This window comes from Molossus molossus, unplaced genomic scaffold (assembly GCF_014108415.1).
Source record: "Molossus molossus isolate mMolMol1 unplaced genomic scaffold, mMolMol1.p scaffold_m16_p_2, whole genome shotgun sequence".
Classification (NCBI taxonomy): Eukaryota; Metazoa; Chordata; class Mammalia; order Chiroptera; family Molossidae; genus Molossus; species Molossus molossus.
The window spans coordinates 87,226,375-87,245,322 of NW_023425355.1; the positions used below are offsets into that span (position 1 = coordinate 87,226,375).

General features: G+C 44.3%; 1 protein-coding gene across 3 annotated transcripts in view; it reads right to left on the reverse strand.

Annotated features, from left to right (window-relative positions):
* Positions 1–13,210, reverse strand: part of IDS (iduronate 2-sulfatase) — a 290,420-nt gene extending 277,210 nt beyond the window's left edge. For 2 of the 3 annotated variants that reach the window (XM_036271020.1, XM_036271018.1), the window contains exons 1-6: positions 13,037–13,210; positions 12,417–12,553; positions 11,558–11,735; positions 8,415–8,503; positions 5,402–5,602; positions 3,695–3,865 (exon numbers count right to left, since the gene is read on the reverse strand). In XM_036271020.1, coding sequence (XP_036126913.1) covers positions 3,695–3,865; positions 5,402–5,602; positions 8,415–8,503; positions 11,558–11,735; positions 12,417–12,553; positions 13,037–13,133 — 873 coding nt within the window. In that variant the 5' untranslated portion in view covers positions 13,134–13,210. The remainder of the gene's footprint in view (positions 1–3,694; positions 3,866–5,401; positions 5,603–8,414; positions 8,504–11,557; positions 11,736–12,416; positions 12,554–13,036) is intronic. The other variant, XM_036271019.1, reaches the window with a different exon arrangement.
* Positions 13,211–18,948: the final 5,738 nt, after the last annotated feature.

The window sequence follows — 18,948 nt, forward strand, 5'->3', positions numbered from 1 at the left end:
CCACGCTGGAGGCAAAGAGAGGCACTGAGGATGTTCAGGGTGAGGAGTCGAAGTGGTCTGGGCTGCAGGTCAGCATGATTCCTCAGCAAACAGCCCAGAGCAAATTCCAGGGGCTCAAGAAAAAATGACACTATATTAATGTTTGGCGCACAGGAAGGGCTCAACAGATACTTGTTAAGTAAACAAATCACACCCAGATCCACTGCAGTGGTCAGTAAAGATGAGACGAAAGAGCAAGAGGCCAGTGTAAATTTGAGAGGAATCAGGGAGACCAATTAGGAGTGGGAAAGGGGAGGGAGCAGGCAGGGGAAGGAGATGAGGACTCCAAGGATGACTCTAGGTTTTCTCATTCAGCTGGTGGTATGATTCAATTGCTGATTCAATGGCATGGGGGTTACACAAGATGATTTAGAGGAGGGAGAAAAGCAAGAGCAGGAGTGGTAGAATGGCCACATAGAGCCTATAGAGCTGAAGTTGCCATAGGCAATGGCCTGGGAATGGCTCGTACAGCCAAGTGGATAGACACGTCTGAAAATCAGGAGTAAGGCCGAGGCTGGAGGAGTAGTTCTGCAGGGCTCAGCTGAGCCTGGCTGTGGTGGAGGGGCATAAAAGAGACATTGGGGTCCCTGGGACTGATGTTGTGAAGCAGCACTCCTAAGTGGCAGATGCAGAAAGAGGGGACTGCCATGGGGACTGAAGTCTACCAGGAGGTGGATGTATTCAGAAAAGGTGGCACTGGTCAACAGTGAGAAAGCAGCAAGGACGTGGGGAAAGTCACACCAACAGGATGGATTTTATTTGCCAACAAGGTCAGTGCTGACCCAGGTGAGAGAACTCTCTAGTGAGTTGGACAAGCAGAAAACCACACAGAGGCAGATGACGAATGAATGGACAGTGAAGCCACAGACACAGGAAGAACAGACCATGTTTCACTCATTCTCCCTTGAAGGGCAGGCAAAAAAAGTGGTAAGGGAGAAGAAACAGGTAGGGGAAAGAGAGGCAGAACTTCTGAAGATGGGATGGATATGATCATCTGTGAAGGCTGGAATGAAGCCGATGAGGAAAAGAGACCTCACTTGCAGAGATGGAAAGAATGGGCCAAGGGGTTGGGGAGGGGCCAACTCCTTGCAGCTCTTCTTGCAAGATTAGGGAGAAGACTGCTAGCCCAGTACATATGTAAGCACAATTCTGGCTACTGGAGAGGGAGATTATTAATAGTATTATTTACCACATACCTTCTTGGTACCAGGTAATCCTCCAAACCACCTTTTAAGGTGAGCATTACCCATCTTACACGGAAGACTCTGAGGCTTAGAGAGGTTGAATAATTTGTCTAGAGTCACATGGCTAGCAAGGAGCACAGCCAGAATGTGTACCCACATTCATCTTTTGCATTCCCCTCCTTCAGACTGTCTATCAGCTTCCATTTCTGAAACAGAAAGTGTGGTCATCGCTGAAAGACCAGGCAGAGGAGAGTGTGGGGCAGAGAGGCATAAAGAGTTGAGAGCTGAACAGAGAGCCTGTACCACACAAGACTGCTGGGGCTACAGGCCAGGTGTGTGTGTCTCTGCTTCATTGTTACAGAGATTCCCTCAGAATTCAGGCTTGAGAGCAGAGGTGACACCTGTGATCAGGATACTGCAGGTGCAGCAAGGATAAATGGACAATGGCTGAGGTGCATAGCAAGAACAATAAGTGACCTGCCATGGGGCATCAGCTATCCAGGGAAGGTGTGAAGCCCAGAAAGGGCCTACTCACTGGGGGAGAGGAGGAGGCAGCCCCCAGGAGGTGTGTGAGGAATGAGGGCATGGTGTACAGGAGCTGCAAAAAAATACTGTGGTCAGGGTGGTGACCAAGGAGGAGCAAACAAATTCCCGAGTGTGAACCTGAGGTGGTTGTATCACATGTAGCTCAGTTAGAAGGCTGGAGGCTAAAGAAGGCACAGAAATCAGAGGCTCAAGAGTTGAATGTGATGGGGCTTGGGCACAGACCCTGAAAACTGTAAGAGGCTGATGAGTAAGGCCTCAGTTCCATATAAATGTGAAAAAGGGACCAGTACATGAGTATTCCAGGGAGGTCCTCTGGATCACATTTTCAACTCTGTGTTCAACTGGGCAGCCATACCACCAAATGGAGGACAAGAGAACTTTGAAGGAGCCCTCAACAGGCAACTGACACTGTCCTATATGCTTTCACATGCTCTCTGTAGTCCCTACTGAATACCTCCAAAGTAGGTTTTCTCACAGGAAACCTTTATTCATCTGGTTTCTATTTCACAGAAAAGATATCTAAGGCTCCAAAAGATAAAATGACTCGACAGAGGTGATGCAGCTGGTATGGGGTAGAACAGGAATTTGAACCAGAACTGCTTGGAACCAACAAAATAAACCATGGGACTTTGATATTACATACTCTTCTATGGATAATTGTGTGATCTGGGACAATTCACCACACTTCTCTGTCTTTAATTTCTTCACCTGGACAACACAGATAGCAGGTACCTCATTAGGTTCCCACGGAGACCAAAAGGGAGAACACATAATGCTGAGCACCCTTCCTGTCACACAGCCCATTTAAAGGGTCATTTTAAAGCAACAGTACTAACAACGTGTCCAAGTATAGCCTTGGAGCTGCATTTCGAGCAACCTCACTATCAGAACCCCTACTAATGGAAATTAGGAACCAAACAAATGGATGAGTCTACTGCTTTTCAAACTCTCACTACTGCGATCCAAAATCCAGGATGTGAGAAAAACACATTCCACACCACCCACACTCTTGTATATTACATTGTGTTGTGAACTATACCCTATAGAAGTGGTTCTCAAACTTCTGTGTGCATCAAAGTTAACTGTGTGCTTTATTTTGAAATGCAGGTTCTTGTGCCCCACTTCCAGCTTCTAGTTTCCTAAGTATGAGTGGGGCCAGGACGCTGCAGTTCTAACAAGCCCTCATGGCAATTCTGATGCAAGTGGTCCAGGAAGCATATTTTGAAAGCATGGTCCTTTTCCTTCCACTGTAGACTGCCTGTTGGAGTATTCACATGGTAAAAGAAGGGCAGGTCTGAATGTGGAACATTCCAGAAGTAGCATTGGTCAGCATGGGAGAGGGTAGCTGATGAATCAGTGTGAAGATTCTAACTGTCTGCTCCACCCCCACCTCATGTCAAAGGGAAACTAGAGTTTGCAGCTGGATGACACTGGCCATGTTGGTAACCCAGCTCCCTGTGCTCCAAGACCCTGTTCACCAAGCTACCCCCTGAGAATGATGTGTGCCCGTGTTGGATTTCCCTGAGAGGGTCCCAAAAGTACCAGCAAAATGAATGTTCTGGGCTGCGCACTAGTTTCCCACCAACCCATAACTGATGAACTGTCACCTAGATTAAACAACATGCCCCATGAGTTACTGATGATCATCCAGGCCTCTTCCTCACCACAATGAGTCCCCAACTCTCCAGATGCCCCTTTCTTTGGAAGTGGAGACACTGACTGTAACACTCTTTATTTTCCAGCACTTTCCATGCCCTAAATGCCTTCAGACAACTCCTAACCCCAGCACTTTGAAAGATGCTTTATACAGAAAAGGTTCTTCTTCATAAGACATGATGGAGTAGTATCTACTGAGAAAGAAAAGTGGTATCTCCAGTGACATCATGCCATAGTGTCCAATACTTTCCCAAATATGTCCTTGGTACCTGAAAGTCCATAGGAATTGAGCCATAGGGCACACTGAGTTTTAAAGCTTGGACATCCTCCCGCTGCCTGATGTCCATCCAGGGGTTATAGGCCACAGGAGGGAGGCCAGCAGGGACCTGAGGATCAGGAGCCAGGGTGATGTTCTCCAAGGGATACAACTTCTGAAACTCCTTGAGGGAAAGCACACAAAGCCACCAGGTTGTCACTCTTTTGGCAAAGGCATAAAGCTGAGATTCTATCAGTATTTATATTACTTTTTCTCTAACCCTGTAATGCATTTACATGGTATTTTACTAATACTAACTCAGATATTTCCCCCACCTGAAAGTCAGACCTTAAGTCACTCCCACAAGGCCAATGGTAATGAAATACTGTGACTTGCTTTCTACAGACTAACCACAGTTCTCTTCCCTCATGCAAATCATCCCCTCCTATTCCTATCTCTACCTCCCCTCCAACTAGAAAAGGTGTGAAGAGGTGTTTTCAGTTTCTCAAACCACCCTCAGGTTCAGTAATTCACTGGGACTCAGCACACAGTCATACCCATGGGTATGACTGATTACAGTAAAAGGAGACCAAACACATCCAGCAAAGGAAAAAGCCACAAAGATGAAATCTGGGTAAAACTAGGCACAAGATTCCAAAGTCCTCTGCAGTGAAGTCACACAGGATGTGCTTAATTCCCCCAGCAATGAGTTGTGTGATAACATGTATGGTGAAATGCTGCCACCAGGTAAGTTCATTAAAGCCTTAGTATCTAGAGATTTTATTAGGGCTGGTCACCTGGGCATCCTCTGCCTGCACATACCACTCCAAGTAGGAAGGTAGGGGTTTGCATAAACAGTTTAGGTATAGTGAGTCACTCATAAGTTTTGGGAATGGTCAGAGCACTTCAGAGATTCAGGTTCCTAGCCAAGGGCCAAGCCCATAGCAGGACTTCCAAACAATGATAATCAGACCTGCTAGGTTAACTCTTTTCTGCACAAGCAGCAGAAAAGGTGAGACTCACTCCATCAAGGGAGCTGACAGCTCCTCTTAGGAAGGTGAGATCTCCTGGTTCAATCAAAGCAAGGTATCAGCAGTATCAAAGAACATGCCTTCTCGTCTCATCACAGGTAAGGGACATTCTCTTCAAAGTAAAAAAATGGCTGCTCAGGCCCAGAGAAAACATGATAGGTAAAAACTGAAAAAATATTTTTTAAAAAGAAATTACAAGCTCTACATGATATTAATGCAAGCATAGGATTTCAGGTCCCAACAAGAAATGCAGTGCCCTGTGTAAAGGGTCTTACCTGACAGGCTCTAAAGGAAAGGCACTTAGTGAAGAGGGATTCACATTCCCTGGAACTGTGTACCAAGGACCATTCCCTAGTGCAGGCTTTGGGAGCTCTGACTTACTTATCTATGATGATCTCACCAACCAACCCAACATTTGCTCACTCAGTTCAAAGAAAAGAAATAAAACCCTCCAGTGGAGGAAAGTAGAAAGCCAAGCATTTCCAACAAGATTCTTATATGTACTAAGTCTTCTACTTAGGCTTGACCTCTGAATCCCATCTTCACACTGTTGAGTACACTGGTGCTATCAGGCATCCCTGGTGACCAGGGATGACAGGATGTGGCCACCTTCACCACATAAATCTCTCCTTTAACAAACAACACAGCTGTCGTGACTGTGTTGGATCAGCCCTCAGTCAGCTCTTCACCTTGGGGTATCTGAAGGGGATGTGCGGCTTGTGATACCCAATGGCCAGGAAGAAAGGACTGGCAGATGTTTTCATTTTTTCTAACAATTGTATGGCTTGCTTGGTGCTCTGTTTGTCAGGCAATGTACCCTCAGGAATATCTGCCATGTCCACAGGGCAAATCAGGTTGGCATGGAGTTCTCCGTCTGGCCCCCTACATGTCTTTCAAAACAAAATATATAAAGTCAGATTTTTAAGTGCAAGAAAGAGAAGTCATGGATGTTACACACACAATGTATTTAACATTCATATCAGCAGCCCATTAAGCATTAGTCATTCAGTACAGGGACACAGGAAATAGAACTAAAAACAGAAAAGTGTTTCTTCTTTTCCAGGGAGGGGCCAGAAATCCACCAACACTTACCTCCCTGTTGTTAATCCTCTGTCTCTAGGTCATAATTTAAGGAAACCCAAGTATGTAAACCAATGATCACAAAAATTTGTATCCAAATCAACAATAAAAAATAATAATAATAAGCCAGTTACAAATGAGCAAAGGGCTTGAATATATATTTCTCCAAAGAAAACATACAAATGGCCAATAAGCATACATAAAGATGTTTAATATCCTTAGTTATCATGGAAATGCAAATCAAAGCTGCAATGAGATACCCACTCATACCCACTAGGGTGGCTATAATTTTCAAAAATGGAAAAGAAGTGTTGGCAAGGATTTGGAGAAATTGGAATCCTCATACATTGTTGTTTGTGGTGGGAATGTGAAATGATGCAGCTGCTTTAAAAAGCACTCTGGCGATTCCTCAAAAAGTTAAACATAGAGTTATTATATGATCCAACAATTCCATGTTTAGGTGTATACCAAAAAATAAAAACCTAAGGCCACACAAACTCTTGACCTAGCAATTCTACCTGAGAAGTGAAAACTTAAGTTCATATTAAAACCTGTGCATGAATGTTTATAGCAGCTTTATTCATAGTAACCAATAAGTAGACAACACAAATACCCAGTAACTGATGAATGGATAAATAAAATGTGTTCAACCATACAATGGAATACTATTTGGCTATAAAAAGTAATGAAGTATTGATGCATGTTACAACATGGATGAACCTCAAAAACATTATGCTGAGTGAAAGACCATATACTGCATGATTCCATTTTTATGAAATGTCCAGAATAGACAAATCCAAAGAGAAAGAGAGTAGATCAGTTTTTGCCACAGGCTGGAGGTTAAGAGGAAATGGGGAGTGAATAATAATTGGTACAAGGCTACTATTTGGATTAATGAAAATGATCTTAAATTGATCTTGGTAATGGTTGCACAGCTGTGATTATAATAAAAATCATTGAATTGTACACATTAAAGGGTGATTTTTATAGTACATGAATTATAGCTCAAAAAATTTTTTTTATTTATGTCTTCAATTTCAAAGCCAGATTAAGGCTTGGAAGTGACAGGGTCCCAGTAAACTAGATAAAGTGACAGTCCATGGAATTCCTAGATCCTCAACCACACCATGTTCAGAATGTAAACTACTGCTTCATTTCCCAAAGTGGCCATGCTGGCCAAGGGTCATCATCAGTTTTGATCATGATTTCCACCTCACAAAGACCCAGGGGAAGAAGGGGGTCAATGGGGAAAAAAGGGGAACATCTGTAACACTTTCTTAGTCTTTTTTTTTTTTTTTTATCCTCACCCGAGGACATTTTTCCTTTTTTTTTTTTTTTTTTTGTTCAGGTAGAGTGTGAGGGAGAGAGAGGAAGAGAGAGAGAGAGAGAAACATCGATGTGAAAGGGACACATCGAGTGGCTGCCACCCGCACAACCAACCAGGGCCGGGGACAAACTGCAACCGAGGTACATGCCCTTAGAGGGAACCAAACCCGGGTCTTTCTGAACCGCAGGCCAACGCTCTAACCGCTGAGCCAAACCGGCCAGGGCAACACTTTCAACAATAAAAAAAAGTTGGAAAAAAAAGACCCAGGGGCAGTGGAAGCTACTGTTCCATCTCAAAAAGGACCATCTTTCCACAGGCTGCTTTTTCCATCCTACCCCTGGGCTGGACAGTCCAGCACCTGACTCCCAGCACTTGCTCCCCTCTATGTGATCTGCAAGACTCACAGGGGAGTTGTTACAGTCAGACCTGCCACTTTGAGAACAAATGAGCAGAGTGAGGGATATGGGCCTGGCATTTGAGAGGTCACTAAAAAGTATCAAGATAGCTTCAGGGAATGAAGGTCTGTCTTCCAATCTTATTCTGTTAATATTCAAACCTCAAGCCAAAGGCCAGAGCTCATAGCTTTCACTGTATTCTAAAATGAAAACTTGCCAAGAATTTAAAATACTCCTCTCCACCACACCACATCCTTCTCCACATGATGTCTCTAAAAACATCCAAGGATCATGTCATTTCTCAATCCTACACCTGGTTTTCTGAATTTCTTAAATATGGATTTGAGTTTCATTTATATTGGAGATTCATCTGAACCAAGATTACGTTTCTTTGCATATTCCTTTTTTCCATAATGCTCTAAAATTTTAAAAATCCTATCAAAGGTCTCAGCACCTGAACATACCCATTAGGCCTAAGATAGACAGACAGATGGATGGTATGCCTTTCTTTCAATCTAGGCTGAAGCTCCTAGAGCACAGGTCGCTCTTCTCCCTTCCATTTCTTGGCAACTCCTACAATCCTCAGTACAGAGCCTTCCTTATCCAGAATGAACACCAAGGAGCCATTAAATCAGTCTTACACACTAGAACATAAGGTTCTAGAACAAGGCATGCCCACTGGTTTCTAAAACAAAGCCACCCCCCCCCATTGGACCTAATGACAAAATCTCAACACTTGTATCTGTCAAGTTATGATTACCAACAAAACCCACAAACCTCAATGAATAAGCAGCTTGAAAAAAAAAAAAAAAGATACAGTATACAAAATAGTTAACCTTAAATTACTAGACAGAGAAAAAGTGGTCCCTCTTCAGAACCATACCCCATTTACATCCTTACCTTAGTATTTTCATACTTCTCAGAGGAGGGATGATAAGGAGGAATCGACCAGCTATATGGAGAATCATCACTGTGATTAGAAGATATTCCTTGAGGGGTAATAAAATAAAGTCATTAAACAAAACATGAAGGGTCTTCCAATGCCCTTCCCACCCTAAGTTAAAACTTTGTAAACATTTTGAGAAGTATCATCTCCCCTCGTTGGGCCTCAGGTTTTTGTCTGTCTGTTTGTTTGTTTGTTTTTTATCAATAAAATCAAGAGCATAGGCCACATGATGACAAGTACCCCCTAAAGTCAACTCTCTCTAGGTTTCTATTTGAGCACTAAGCATCTGACCTCCCTTAAGTCCTGGCAGTTCATGCTAGCTCTGAGGAAGAAACCTAAAAGGGTGAGATAAGTCAGCCTGTTACAGCAACACAGCCCTCCAGAGCCCTCACTGGAGCCTCTCACCTGCCCCTATGAAGGAGGTGGCAGTGGCATCTTCACCACCATGGCCAGGTGGGTAAGAGGAGGCTCAGAGAAGGTTGGTACACTGCCTGATGCCATCCAGATATTACATGAATGAGCCGGGACTCCAACCCATGTCTTAGAACTCCAGGATAGGTGCTCATCCATGAAGCATAAACCCACTCCCAAGCTCAGTAGTTAACAGCTTATTTGGGAAGACAAAATAGCAACATGTGAGGCCAATGAAGCACTGCCAGCTATCTGGAGTAGAAGTGCTGCACTGTCTGGTTTGGCTCAGTAGTTATAGCGTCGGCCCACGGACCATGGGGCCGTGGGTTTGATTCCCAGTCAAGGGCATGTATGTGGGTTTCAGGTTCGATCCCCAGCCCCCAGTCGGGGTTGTGCAGGAATCAACCAATTCATGTGTCTCTCACACATTGATGTTTCTCTTTCTCCCTCCCTCCCTTCCATTTTATCTAAAAATCAATGGGAAAATATCTTCAGGTGAGGATCAACAACAACAAAAAAATAGAAATACTGTGTTAAGTGGAGGAGGCCACAGGCCAAGAGGTGATGTGGGTCCAGTGATGGTTGGCAGTGAGGGCTTCTAGGAGTCAGCAAGGCTTGCAGAGGGTGTGAGGGGAAATGCTAACGATGGGGATTACCCAGGAAGAGCAGAGAAGGTAGGGCAGTCAGAACCACGGGAGAAAGCATTAACAGCACAGTGACACACTGGGGGGCAGTGGGTGGAAAGCTCATCAGCACAATGAGCATAGTGAATAGAACAAAGGCCATTGACAGAGATCTGGATTCAAATCCCAGTGCTGCCCCTTAGTACTTGTGTAACCTTGGGCAAGCTACCTGACTTCCATGAGCCTCAATTTCCTCCTCAGGAAATGAGGAAATGATGACTATCATAAAAATCCACCTTGTTTGTTGTTGAGGAGAGGATTAATGGAGCGGCCCCCCACAATAACTGGAACATACCTATCATTCAGTCAATGGCAGCTGTTGTCATCCTTGGCAGGTTCTTCACTAACAGAAAAAGGTCTTAAGAACAAAGACCCAGTTGAAAAATGTATTTCCACAAGGACTGCAGGAAAAGCATTTGTTCTCTAGCTAACACACAGTGATTAGAGCTTGATCCCAAAAATCTAACCATCAGAAGGAAGGATGCCAAATAATACCACTCAGGCCATATCTGGCCTCCCTTCCTGAAACACAATCTCCCCTCTCCTGTATTTCCTCCTCTTTCCAAAACTCTCTTCCCTCCAGCTGTACTCAGACAAGAGGATAACATGAGTACTGACTGCAGAAAGTTCTCCTAATGGTGGGTTTGCACATGATTCCTGACAGATTCACCTTCGAATCTGTTCCAGGCTTAGCCCAGCTGTAAGTTACCCTCAACCTGGACTGGCCAGCTGGGTTACAGAAGAAGGCTGCTAATCCTACTGATGTAAGCAGTGAACAAAAGGAAAGCTACTGAAAACATTCAAGTAGTTGACCCTAATGATAAGACAGTGTTCCATACAGGGCTTTGGTTTGCAATGCACTTTCACACTCCTGAATTACCAGCATTGGAATGCTCCTCTGGGAGGTAATTAAAGTAGCTATGACTCCAGCTTCCCAGAGAAGCAATCTGAGGCTCAGAAGGTGAATGATTTGCTCAAGGTCAACTGCAAAGTTAAGAAGTGGCAGAGCTGTGCCTGAAACCCAGGGACCTGGATTCCTGGTGACACTGCCCATCAGTAATTCACTCTGCCTTCAGAGATGTTTGTCTCAGCTATATGTGTGACAGAAAAGATCTAAAAACAACTGGGACTAAAATACAGTAGATCTGTATGTTAGACTACTGTGCTGTCATTTAAAAAAACACTTTGCATGAAGAGTAACTATATGGGAGAATTTTATGTTAAAATCACTGTATAATTTTATATGTACAGAATAATCTTCCATCAGAAAAACAATGTGCCCAGAACAGGGTGGTCATCAAAATACAGCTCCAACAGAATGCTGTGATTATAAGTGATTTACATTTAGTTTATACTTTCCTCTTTTCAAACATTTTGTCAAATAATCATGAAATTTTTCTGCAAGTTAAGAAAAAGTCTTAAAGTTTATCTGTGCTTCAGCATTCTCATTTTGGCATTAAAGATAGTCAGTTTATCAGGCAGTGTTAAAAGTTAGGATTGGCGGCCCCTGACACCCTATAGGTTCTGGGTACTGGCTTACACTGCTTTTGCAGACCTAATTCACAGACCTTAAGCAGCAGCCCCTTCCTTGGGCAAGTCAGCAATAGCTCTGGCTACAAGGGATGTCCTCAGATGTTCTAACCCTTAATTTCTAACTTACTGACAGGGACCCTGGCTACAGAGGGTCAGGCAGAGCTAGAATCTCACCCAACATTGTTGCTCCCCATCCAGTGCATATCCTTCCATCCCATGAGATAAAGAAACCAAACAGCACCATGACTAGTTTCTGAAAGAAAGAAAAACTCCTTCTACCCTTTTTCACTTTGGGTGAGAACATAAAGCCAGTTTGAGACATAAGATTTTTTAAAAAGTCAGCAGTGAATAATGAGGTGTCCACCCAACCTTAAGAGGTCTCTGCAAAGACAGCCCCAACCCCAGGACAGGATCGCCTGTACTTGAGCAAGAAACAAAAAATAACCCAGACTTTGGACAGCAAGAAGTACCAGGGTGAAAGACTTTTCCAACCGACATGGTCACATAGCCATTCTCCTTGAAGTACTGTGGGATGGTGGAGAAGTTTCCAGCCTGTACTCTCCAGTAGGAGTTGAAGTCATACAGGCGGGTGGTGTCAGGTCTTCTCCCGGTGAGAAAGGAAACTCGGCTTGGAGCACACACTGCTTGCTGTTAGGGAGCAGAAGCAGAGGGAAATGCCATCAGAGGAAAACAGTCTGGGAGCTAAACTGTAACCAGGCAACCTACAGAGTCCTCAGCAAACAGCTTGGCAGCTGAGTCATGCAGATCTCAAAGCCAACCAGTGGGATTTGGGTCTCACTCAGTCACCAGAAATGTCTCCCAGGAAAGAGGGAGGGAAGGACTCAGCCCCTCAAACCAGCAGATGATTGTGTCCTCCTTCTATACAATAGTATCTCACAAGTGCACAGAGCAGGCAAAGGTCCTGGGGGTGCCCACATGAGGGGAATCAAGAATGGGTGCCACCATGGCAAGCTAGCTGGCACTCACTTGAGGTTAGTTGGCAGGTCTGACAGTGGTATTCTGCAGCACCCCTTCCTTCTCAAGACTAGGCAACCCCCTCTTTGGAGAAGAAAGCTGGTCAGGACCATCCTGAGCATGTCAGGGCCAGTGCATACCCTGTACTCGAGGAGAAAGGGAACCCTTGAAAGCACAAGCTTCCTTGTCAATGGACAAAAGGTTATCACAACCGCCATTTTCCAAATGATGCTTCCCCCTAATAAAGAGATGCCTCACACAATCAATGCCATCTAACAACTGCTGAGGCGACCCCTCCCAACCCTCAGTGTACAAGGCACAAACACATCCACACCTAGAGGACCCCAGACATACCTGGGCAAAGGCATTCTGGAAGAGGAGACTGTGGGATGCCAGTTGATCGATGTTTGGGGACTTTATGAGCTTGTCCCCATAACAGCCTAGGGAAAGGCGCAGGTCATCCACGATGATTAGAAGCACATTCAGAGCGTCTGCAGGAGACGGTGGAGCTTCAGTGAGATGACCTGTACTGACACTGAACCCCAACTCATGGTAGGTGCTAGGGTATTGAAAGGCCCATGGCTGTACCCTGCACCTTGACAAACCAGGTAACCAAGTCAGGGATGGTGGGAGTGAGTGCACAGAGGAAGCCTCAGTACTGGGTGCCAGGGTTAGGCTTTGGCTACAGTATGAAGCCTGGATGAAAGGGGGAGAGGAAGAGACCTACGAAGAGAAAGGGGGAGAAAAGGGGGAACAGAAAGAATAATTTGGGGAGGGGGGAATTATAGATAGAGGAAAGAAAAAGTGATGGGTGGGTGGGAGGGAAGGAAGAAAGGCTGGATGGAAGGAAGGAAGAAGGAAAACTGTGCGGGAGGGAGAGAAGGAGGAAAGAATAAATGTAGGGAGGGAAGAATGGAGGGGAGCTGGGAGGGAGAAAGAGAGCCCCACAATCTAGGCAGGGGCCCAGGCATCACCTTTGGCATCATTGCCCAGCGCTGCGGACCCTAGAGAGGCGCAGAAAGAGCCCAGGACCAGTCCTAGCCAGAGCAGGGCCCTGCCTGGCGGCGGCATTTCTCCCTCAGAGCGACTGCTCAGGACGACGGTGAAGAGCTGCGGCGGGAGGGCGGAGCCAAAGCCACCGCCGCCACCAAAACAGACTGCGCGACAAGGCCTCTGGGTCCACAGGCCTGGGCGCTGTCGGAGCACAAGTGAGCCTGCGCGCCTGGTCCCCGCCTCGCCCCTTGGGGGCGGGGCCTGGGGCCGGAGAGGCCCTAGCATGTGATCCTCTTTGGAGAGTTGCAGCAGGAAGTCTTTACAGGTGTTTCCAAAGATTTGAGACGCAACTACTGTCCTTAAAGAGCAGTTTTATTTCTGCCTCTTTGCCCTTACTCCTACTGTGCTTTTCACCTGGAGGCCCTTCCTTCTTTTCTTTATAAAAGTCACGTTTCCTTGCAGACGACACCAAATACCATTCTCCTTCAGTGAGGCCCTTTGAGAACCAGTATTCCTGACCCCCTTTCTTATGCACTTGGTCAGCAAATACTAAGTACCTCAGATATGTTATCAAACACTATTGGTGGCTTGAGGGTTTTAAGTCCCTGCCTCTATGGAGCTTGCAAACAATAAATAACCAGTCTGACCTGTGTGGTTCAGTGGTTGAGCATCAACCCATGCACCAAAAGGTTGCCGGTTCAATTCTTGGTCAGGACACATGCCAGGTGGTGGGCCCAATCCCCAGTGCGGGGGGTGGGCATGCAGGAGGCGGCCGATCAATGTTTTTATCTCTCTTTCCTTCTCACTTCCTCTCTCTCTAAAAATCAATAATGGAAAAAAAATTTCTAGTGGGGAGGAGTTGCTTGTTATTTTCTGTGTGAACAAAGTCTCCAAGGAAGTGAGGATACAAGCTACCCTGTGGATGTCTGCAAGAATGGTGATCCGGGCAGAGGGAGCAGCCATTGTACAGAGGATGCTTGAGAGTGTTAGAGGACCACAGATGCTGGGTGTAACTGGCTGGTAACAGGAGATGGGAGGAGTGAAGGTCATAACTGCCTGACAAGAATCACTTACTGCTTGCCTGGAACTAAAAGCTGGAAAGGACATCACAGTCCCTATCCTCCCTGTGACCCACCACAACTCCCCAGTGACATAACCTAACACAATGCCAAGCATATTGGAGATCCTTTCTGCATTAAGAAATGCATACATATTAATATGTTATTGGGGGCTTCCTATGACCCAGGCAATATACTAATTTTCTCTCCACAGCAAGCTGTGAGGTAGATGCTGCTATCATTCCCATTTTACAAATCCAGAAATTAAACTCAAAGAGGCTGAATCACTTGATCAAGGACACACAGCCAGGAAGTAGAAAAGCAAGGTGGCTCTCCATGAGAGGTGTGCCTCATCAAGCTGTAGGCAGAGCATGGTCATCACCTGTGGCCTGCTACCACTGCTGCTGCGCCTGCTTTGCTGTTTCTTCAGGCCTCAGTATGGGCAGCTGTTCACACTGGAGCCTGGCTGGTGTCCTGCTGGAAAGGGCCAGCTTCTATCTGCTATCCCCAGGCACACTGAGCCGCTCAGGGTGGGCAGCCCCAGCCAAGGGCCCAAGCTGCTAGGCTTCAGGTGGCCCCTCAGCTGTCCCTCCTCATCCTGTATTGGTGGGCTCAGAGTCTTGCCCTTTCTCTACCAAAATTATGGCCTCATGTCTCAGGAAAGTCTGAGCCCAATGTCAATAAGGACACCAGTGGATGTTTAGAAAATTGTTCTTACTCTTATTTTCTTTTTCCTTGACATATATAATACCTCCTCATAGCAATAGGTGCCTCCTATGAGCTTGTAAACTAACCTAATTATATACTCGTCCTAATCAAAAATCCATTAAGAAAAAATAATTCGGTATACCCCCGGTTGACCAAAGTAGAGAATGAGGCAAAAGTCACATACTGTTCTGCCTTTAAAATGTCTGCAGTTATTTTCTGCACTGAGTACCATTCTATCCAGGTCCAGGGATAGAAGCAGGGGACTACATTAGAATTAAGGAGGCAGACTAGTCCTTGACTGCAACCCTCCTCCAGAAGTGCACAGTCTGTGAGAAGGAGGGGCAGAAGTATAACTTGATTACTGTAACACAGGTGGACTTTTGATTTGTCAAAAAGAGTTTTCCCTAGAAGAAGCAATGATGTAAAAACATATTCACCCAATCCAACACTGATTCAAGCACCTCTGACATATTGTTGAGGTATTCAAGTCCACCATGAAGGGACAGCTGGAAAGCCTGTTCTGAACAACAGCAAGGCCTCTAATGACAGATATGTGAGATGAGAAACCAGACATGCAATTTCATCTGTATCTTTCTGGGAGAATTTAGATTTGAATACAGGTAAACAGCTAGTATTCATTGACAGCTGTGACAGATACAACCTAAGATGAGCCCAAATGAGCCACACCCATGCATAACCCCCTCCCTTAGAGTGTGGGTGGAATATGTGCTTCTAACCAATAGAATATGGTGAAGGTGAGACAGGATGATGGAGATATGAGTTCATCTTTCTAGCAAACACTAGATAGGTCCTCTTTCTGATCACTAAAAAGTCATATTATAATTGCTCAAAGAGAGAGCCACATGGCAGGGAACTATGGGTGGCCTAAAGCACCTAAAGGCAGCCTCTGGTGAACAGCCAGTAAGAAGCCAAGAACTCAGTCCTACAACCAGAAGGAAATGGATTCAGCCAACAACCACGTGGGCTTGGCAGAAGACTTCAAACTCCAGAAATGAATGTAGCCTGGCCAACAGTTCAACTGCAGCCTTGTGAGTCCCTGAGCGAAGGATCCAGCTAAGCTGTGCCTGGATTCTTGGCCCACAAAACTGAACTAATAATGTGTGTTGTTTAAAGCTGTTAAATTTGTAGTAACTTGTTACACAGCAATAGAAAATGAACACATTACTACTCATTCATAACATGAATAGACATTTTACCCCAGGTCAGATCCCTTCCTAGGGTGACTCAAAAAAACTCAAGTAGATGTAGAAATGGTTTATTACGATTATGAAAGCACTGATGCCATAAAAGAGTCCATGAGAACAGATTTGAATTGTTCCACAGAAACTATACCCATTAAGACTAACCCACAAGCTCCCTCGGGGTATGTAATGCTATATAATTCTGCAGAGAGAAGATGGCTTCTCTTTCCTCAATCTAGCTATAGCCATAATCAAAGAAAAAGTTGAGGGAAAGGGGGATCTTCAAGTTTCTGACAAAGCCCAAGAAGCCACAGACATGGCTGACTTGAACCTTCAGGGCAACCAGAAGGGTTTAAAAGGTAAAATGCAGAAGTAGAGGGATATGATGATGCAGGAGAAGTGAAATCGAAAGCTGAATACTGACTTTTTGGACACATAATCCAATTTAAGGAACACAAAGCATGGTGATTGCTATAGACACCCCAGATTTGAATAACTCCCACTATTGAAATTTCAAAGATAATATTTTCAAAGTACTTAAACACCCCAATCAACAAGAAAGTGAAACATTTTTCTAAATATCAGGTGCATTCACATAGTACCTTTGATTCACTGAGCAATTTTTAAGGGAGTAGCTTAATTTCACTGAAAACTAAAATATTTGGCTGAAAGCATCATAAATCAGGCCTCTGATGTTTCAAGACTGTCACTGCTCTGTAGCTCAGAGCTTACATGAGATTTAAGAAGGACATCAAAAGTAAACAGTCCTAATCTTGCCATATAAAAACATATATGAGCAAATATTAAATACATTTCTGGAAAATTAAAGAAATAATGATTTGTACCATTTCCAGTTCAAGTCAATGAACCAGACATATGCATTTATGGTCTCTTATGAATTGGGTTCATCAGAAGGCTGACACAAAAACAGAATTAAGTGTGCAGAAGGATGTTTACTGAGGAGTGCTCTTTGGAGAAATATCAATGGAATGGCTAAGAAGGGAGCAAGACTGGACAGACAGGTCAGACAAGCTATGATACAGGACTTGGCTAACCTCATGGGGCAGTCTAGAGCTAGAGTAGTAGCCCTTCAGAGTTGTCTCGAGTTATGCTGAGATGGCGAGATATTTATATATCACCTTGGTAAGTCATTAAACATGGCTACACTAGGATGGGTCTAATCTTGGGACAGTTAGCTCTCTGCAGCTGAGGTAAGCCCTGAAGGGGCAGACAGCCCTAACGGGGAGTCCTCTCAGCAACTGGGACAAGAAGGCTTTCATTGAAAGGGAGTTCAGGTGGCATGCCTCTGTGTTCACCACTCTTTCTCCCTTTAAAATAATCATGAACAAACAAAAATAACATAACATGACAGCAAGAAAGAATGGGTGAAGATGTTCAAATGCATTAGTTATTAGAGAAATGCAAACAAAAACCACAGTGAAGAAACACTTCACACTCACTAAGATGACTATTATCAAACAACAGTAAAAATAACAAATGTCGGTGAGAATGTGGAGAAATTAGAGCCCTCATACATTGCTGGTGGATATGTAAAATGATTCAGCTGCTGTGGAAAACTTTTGCAGTTCCTCAAAAAGTTAAACATAGAACTACCATATGACTCAGGAGTTCTGTTCTTATATAACCAAAAGAATTGAAAACAGGTGCTCAAACAAATATATGTACATATATGTTTAAAGGAGCACTATTCTCAGTAGCCAAAGGCAGAACTAGCCAAAATGTTCAACAATAGATGAATGGATAAACAAAGTGTGATATGCATACACTGGAATAGTACACAATGATGAAAAAATAAAGTACTGACAGATGACTATTGAAACATCATGCTAATTGAAAGAAGCCAGACACAAAAGGTCACATAGTATATGATTCTGTTTACATGAAATATTCAGAACAGGTAAATCTATAGAAACAGAACAGAAATTGGTGATTTTCAAGGGTTTAAGGAGAGGGACTGAGAAGCAACTGCTTAATGTGTATGGGGTTTCTTTTGGAGGTGACGAATATGCTTTGCAACTAGATAAAGGCAGTGATTGTACAACATTGTGAATGTATTGATTGGCATTAAATTGTTCATTTAAAAATAGTTGCCCAGCTGGTGTAGCTCAGTATCAGTCCCATAGACTGAGAGGGGCCGGTTTGATGCCCAGTCAGGGCACATAGCTGGGTACTGGGCTCATTTCCCCAGTAGAGGGTGGGCAGGAGGTAGCCGATGGATGTTTCTCTCTCACAAAGATGTTTCTATCTCTCTCCTTTCCTGTCACTCTAAAATGTCAATTAAAAAAACAGGTGGACATGGACAACAATCTGGGGAAGGGGCAGGGAGGGAAGGGGGAGGGGGGAATCAGTGGGGGAAAAAAGGAGAATCATTTGTAACAAAAATTAATCAATTAAAAAAAAAAAAAAGAATAAACAAGCTACAAAACCAAAAAAAAAAAAAAAACATTATTTTAAAACATAGTTACTATTATGTTATGTGAATTTTATCTCAATTAAAAAAGTTTTTTTAAAAGTGGGAGGAGGGCCCAGCTTGTGTGGCTCAGTGGTTGAGCGTCAACCTATGCACCAAGAGGTCACCGGTTTAATTCCCAGTCAGGGCACATGCCCAGATTGTGGGCCAAATCCCCAGTGGAGGGGCATGCAGGAGGTGGCCAATCGATGTTCTCTTTCATTAATGTTTCCATCTCTCTCTCCCTCTCCCTTCCTCTTTCTCTAAAATCAGTAAAGAAAACATTTTTTTTTTTTTTTTTTGTAAAGTGAAAGGAGGTCTGTGATGGCTTAAAAATTCAACCAAACTCTGGAAGCTACCACATCAAGACTGATAAAGCTGGCAGCCTAGAATAGCTCTAAAGGGGACTTCAACTAAGGAGGGAACAAAATCAGCTAAGATGGTCTCCCAACTCA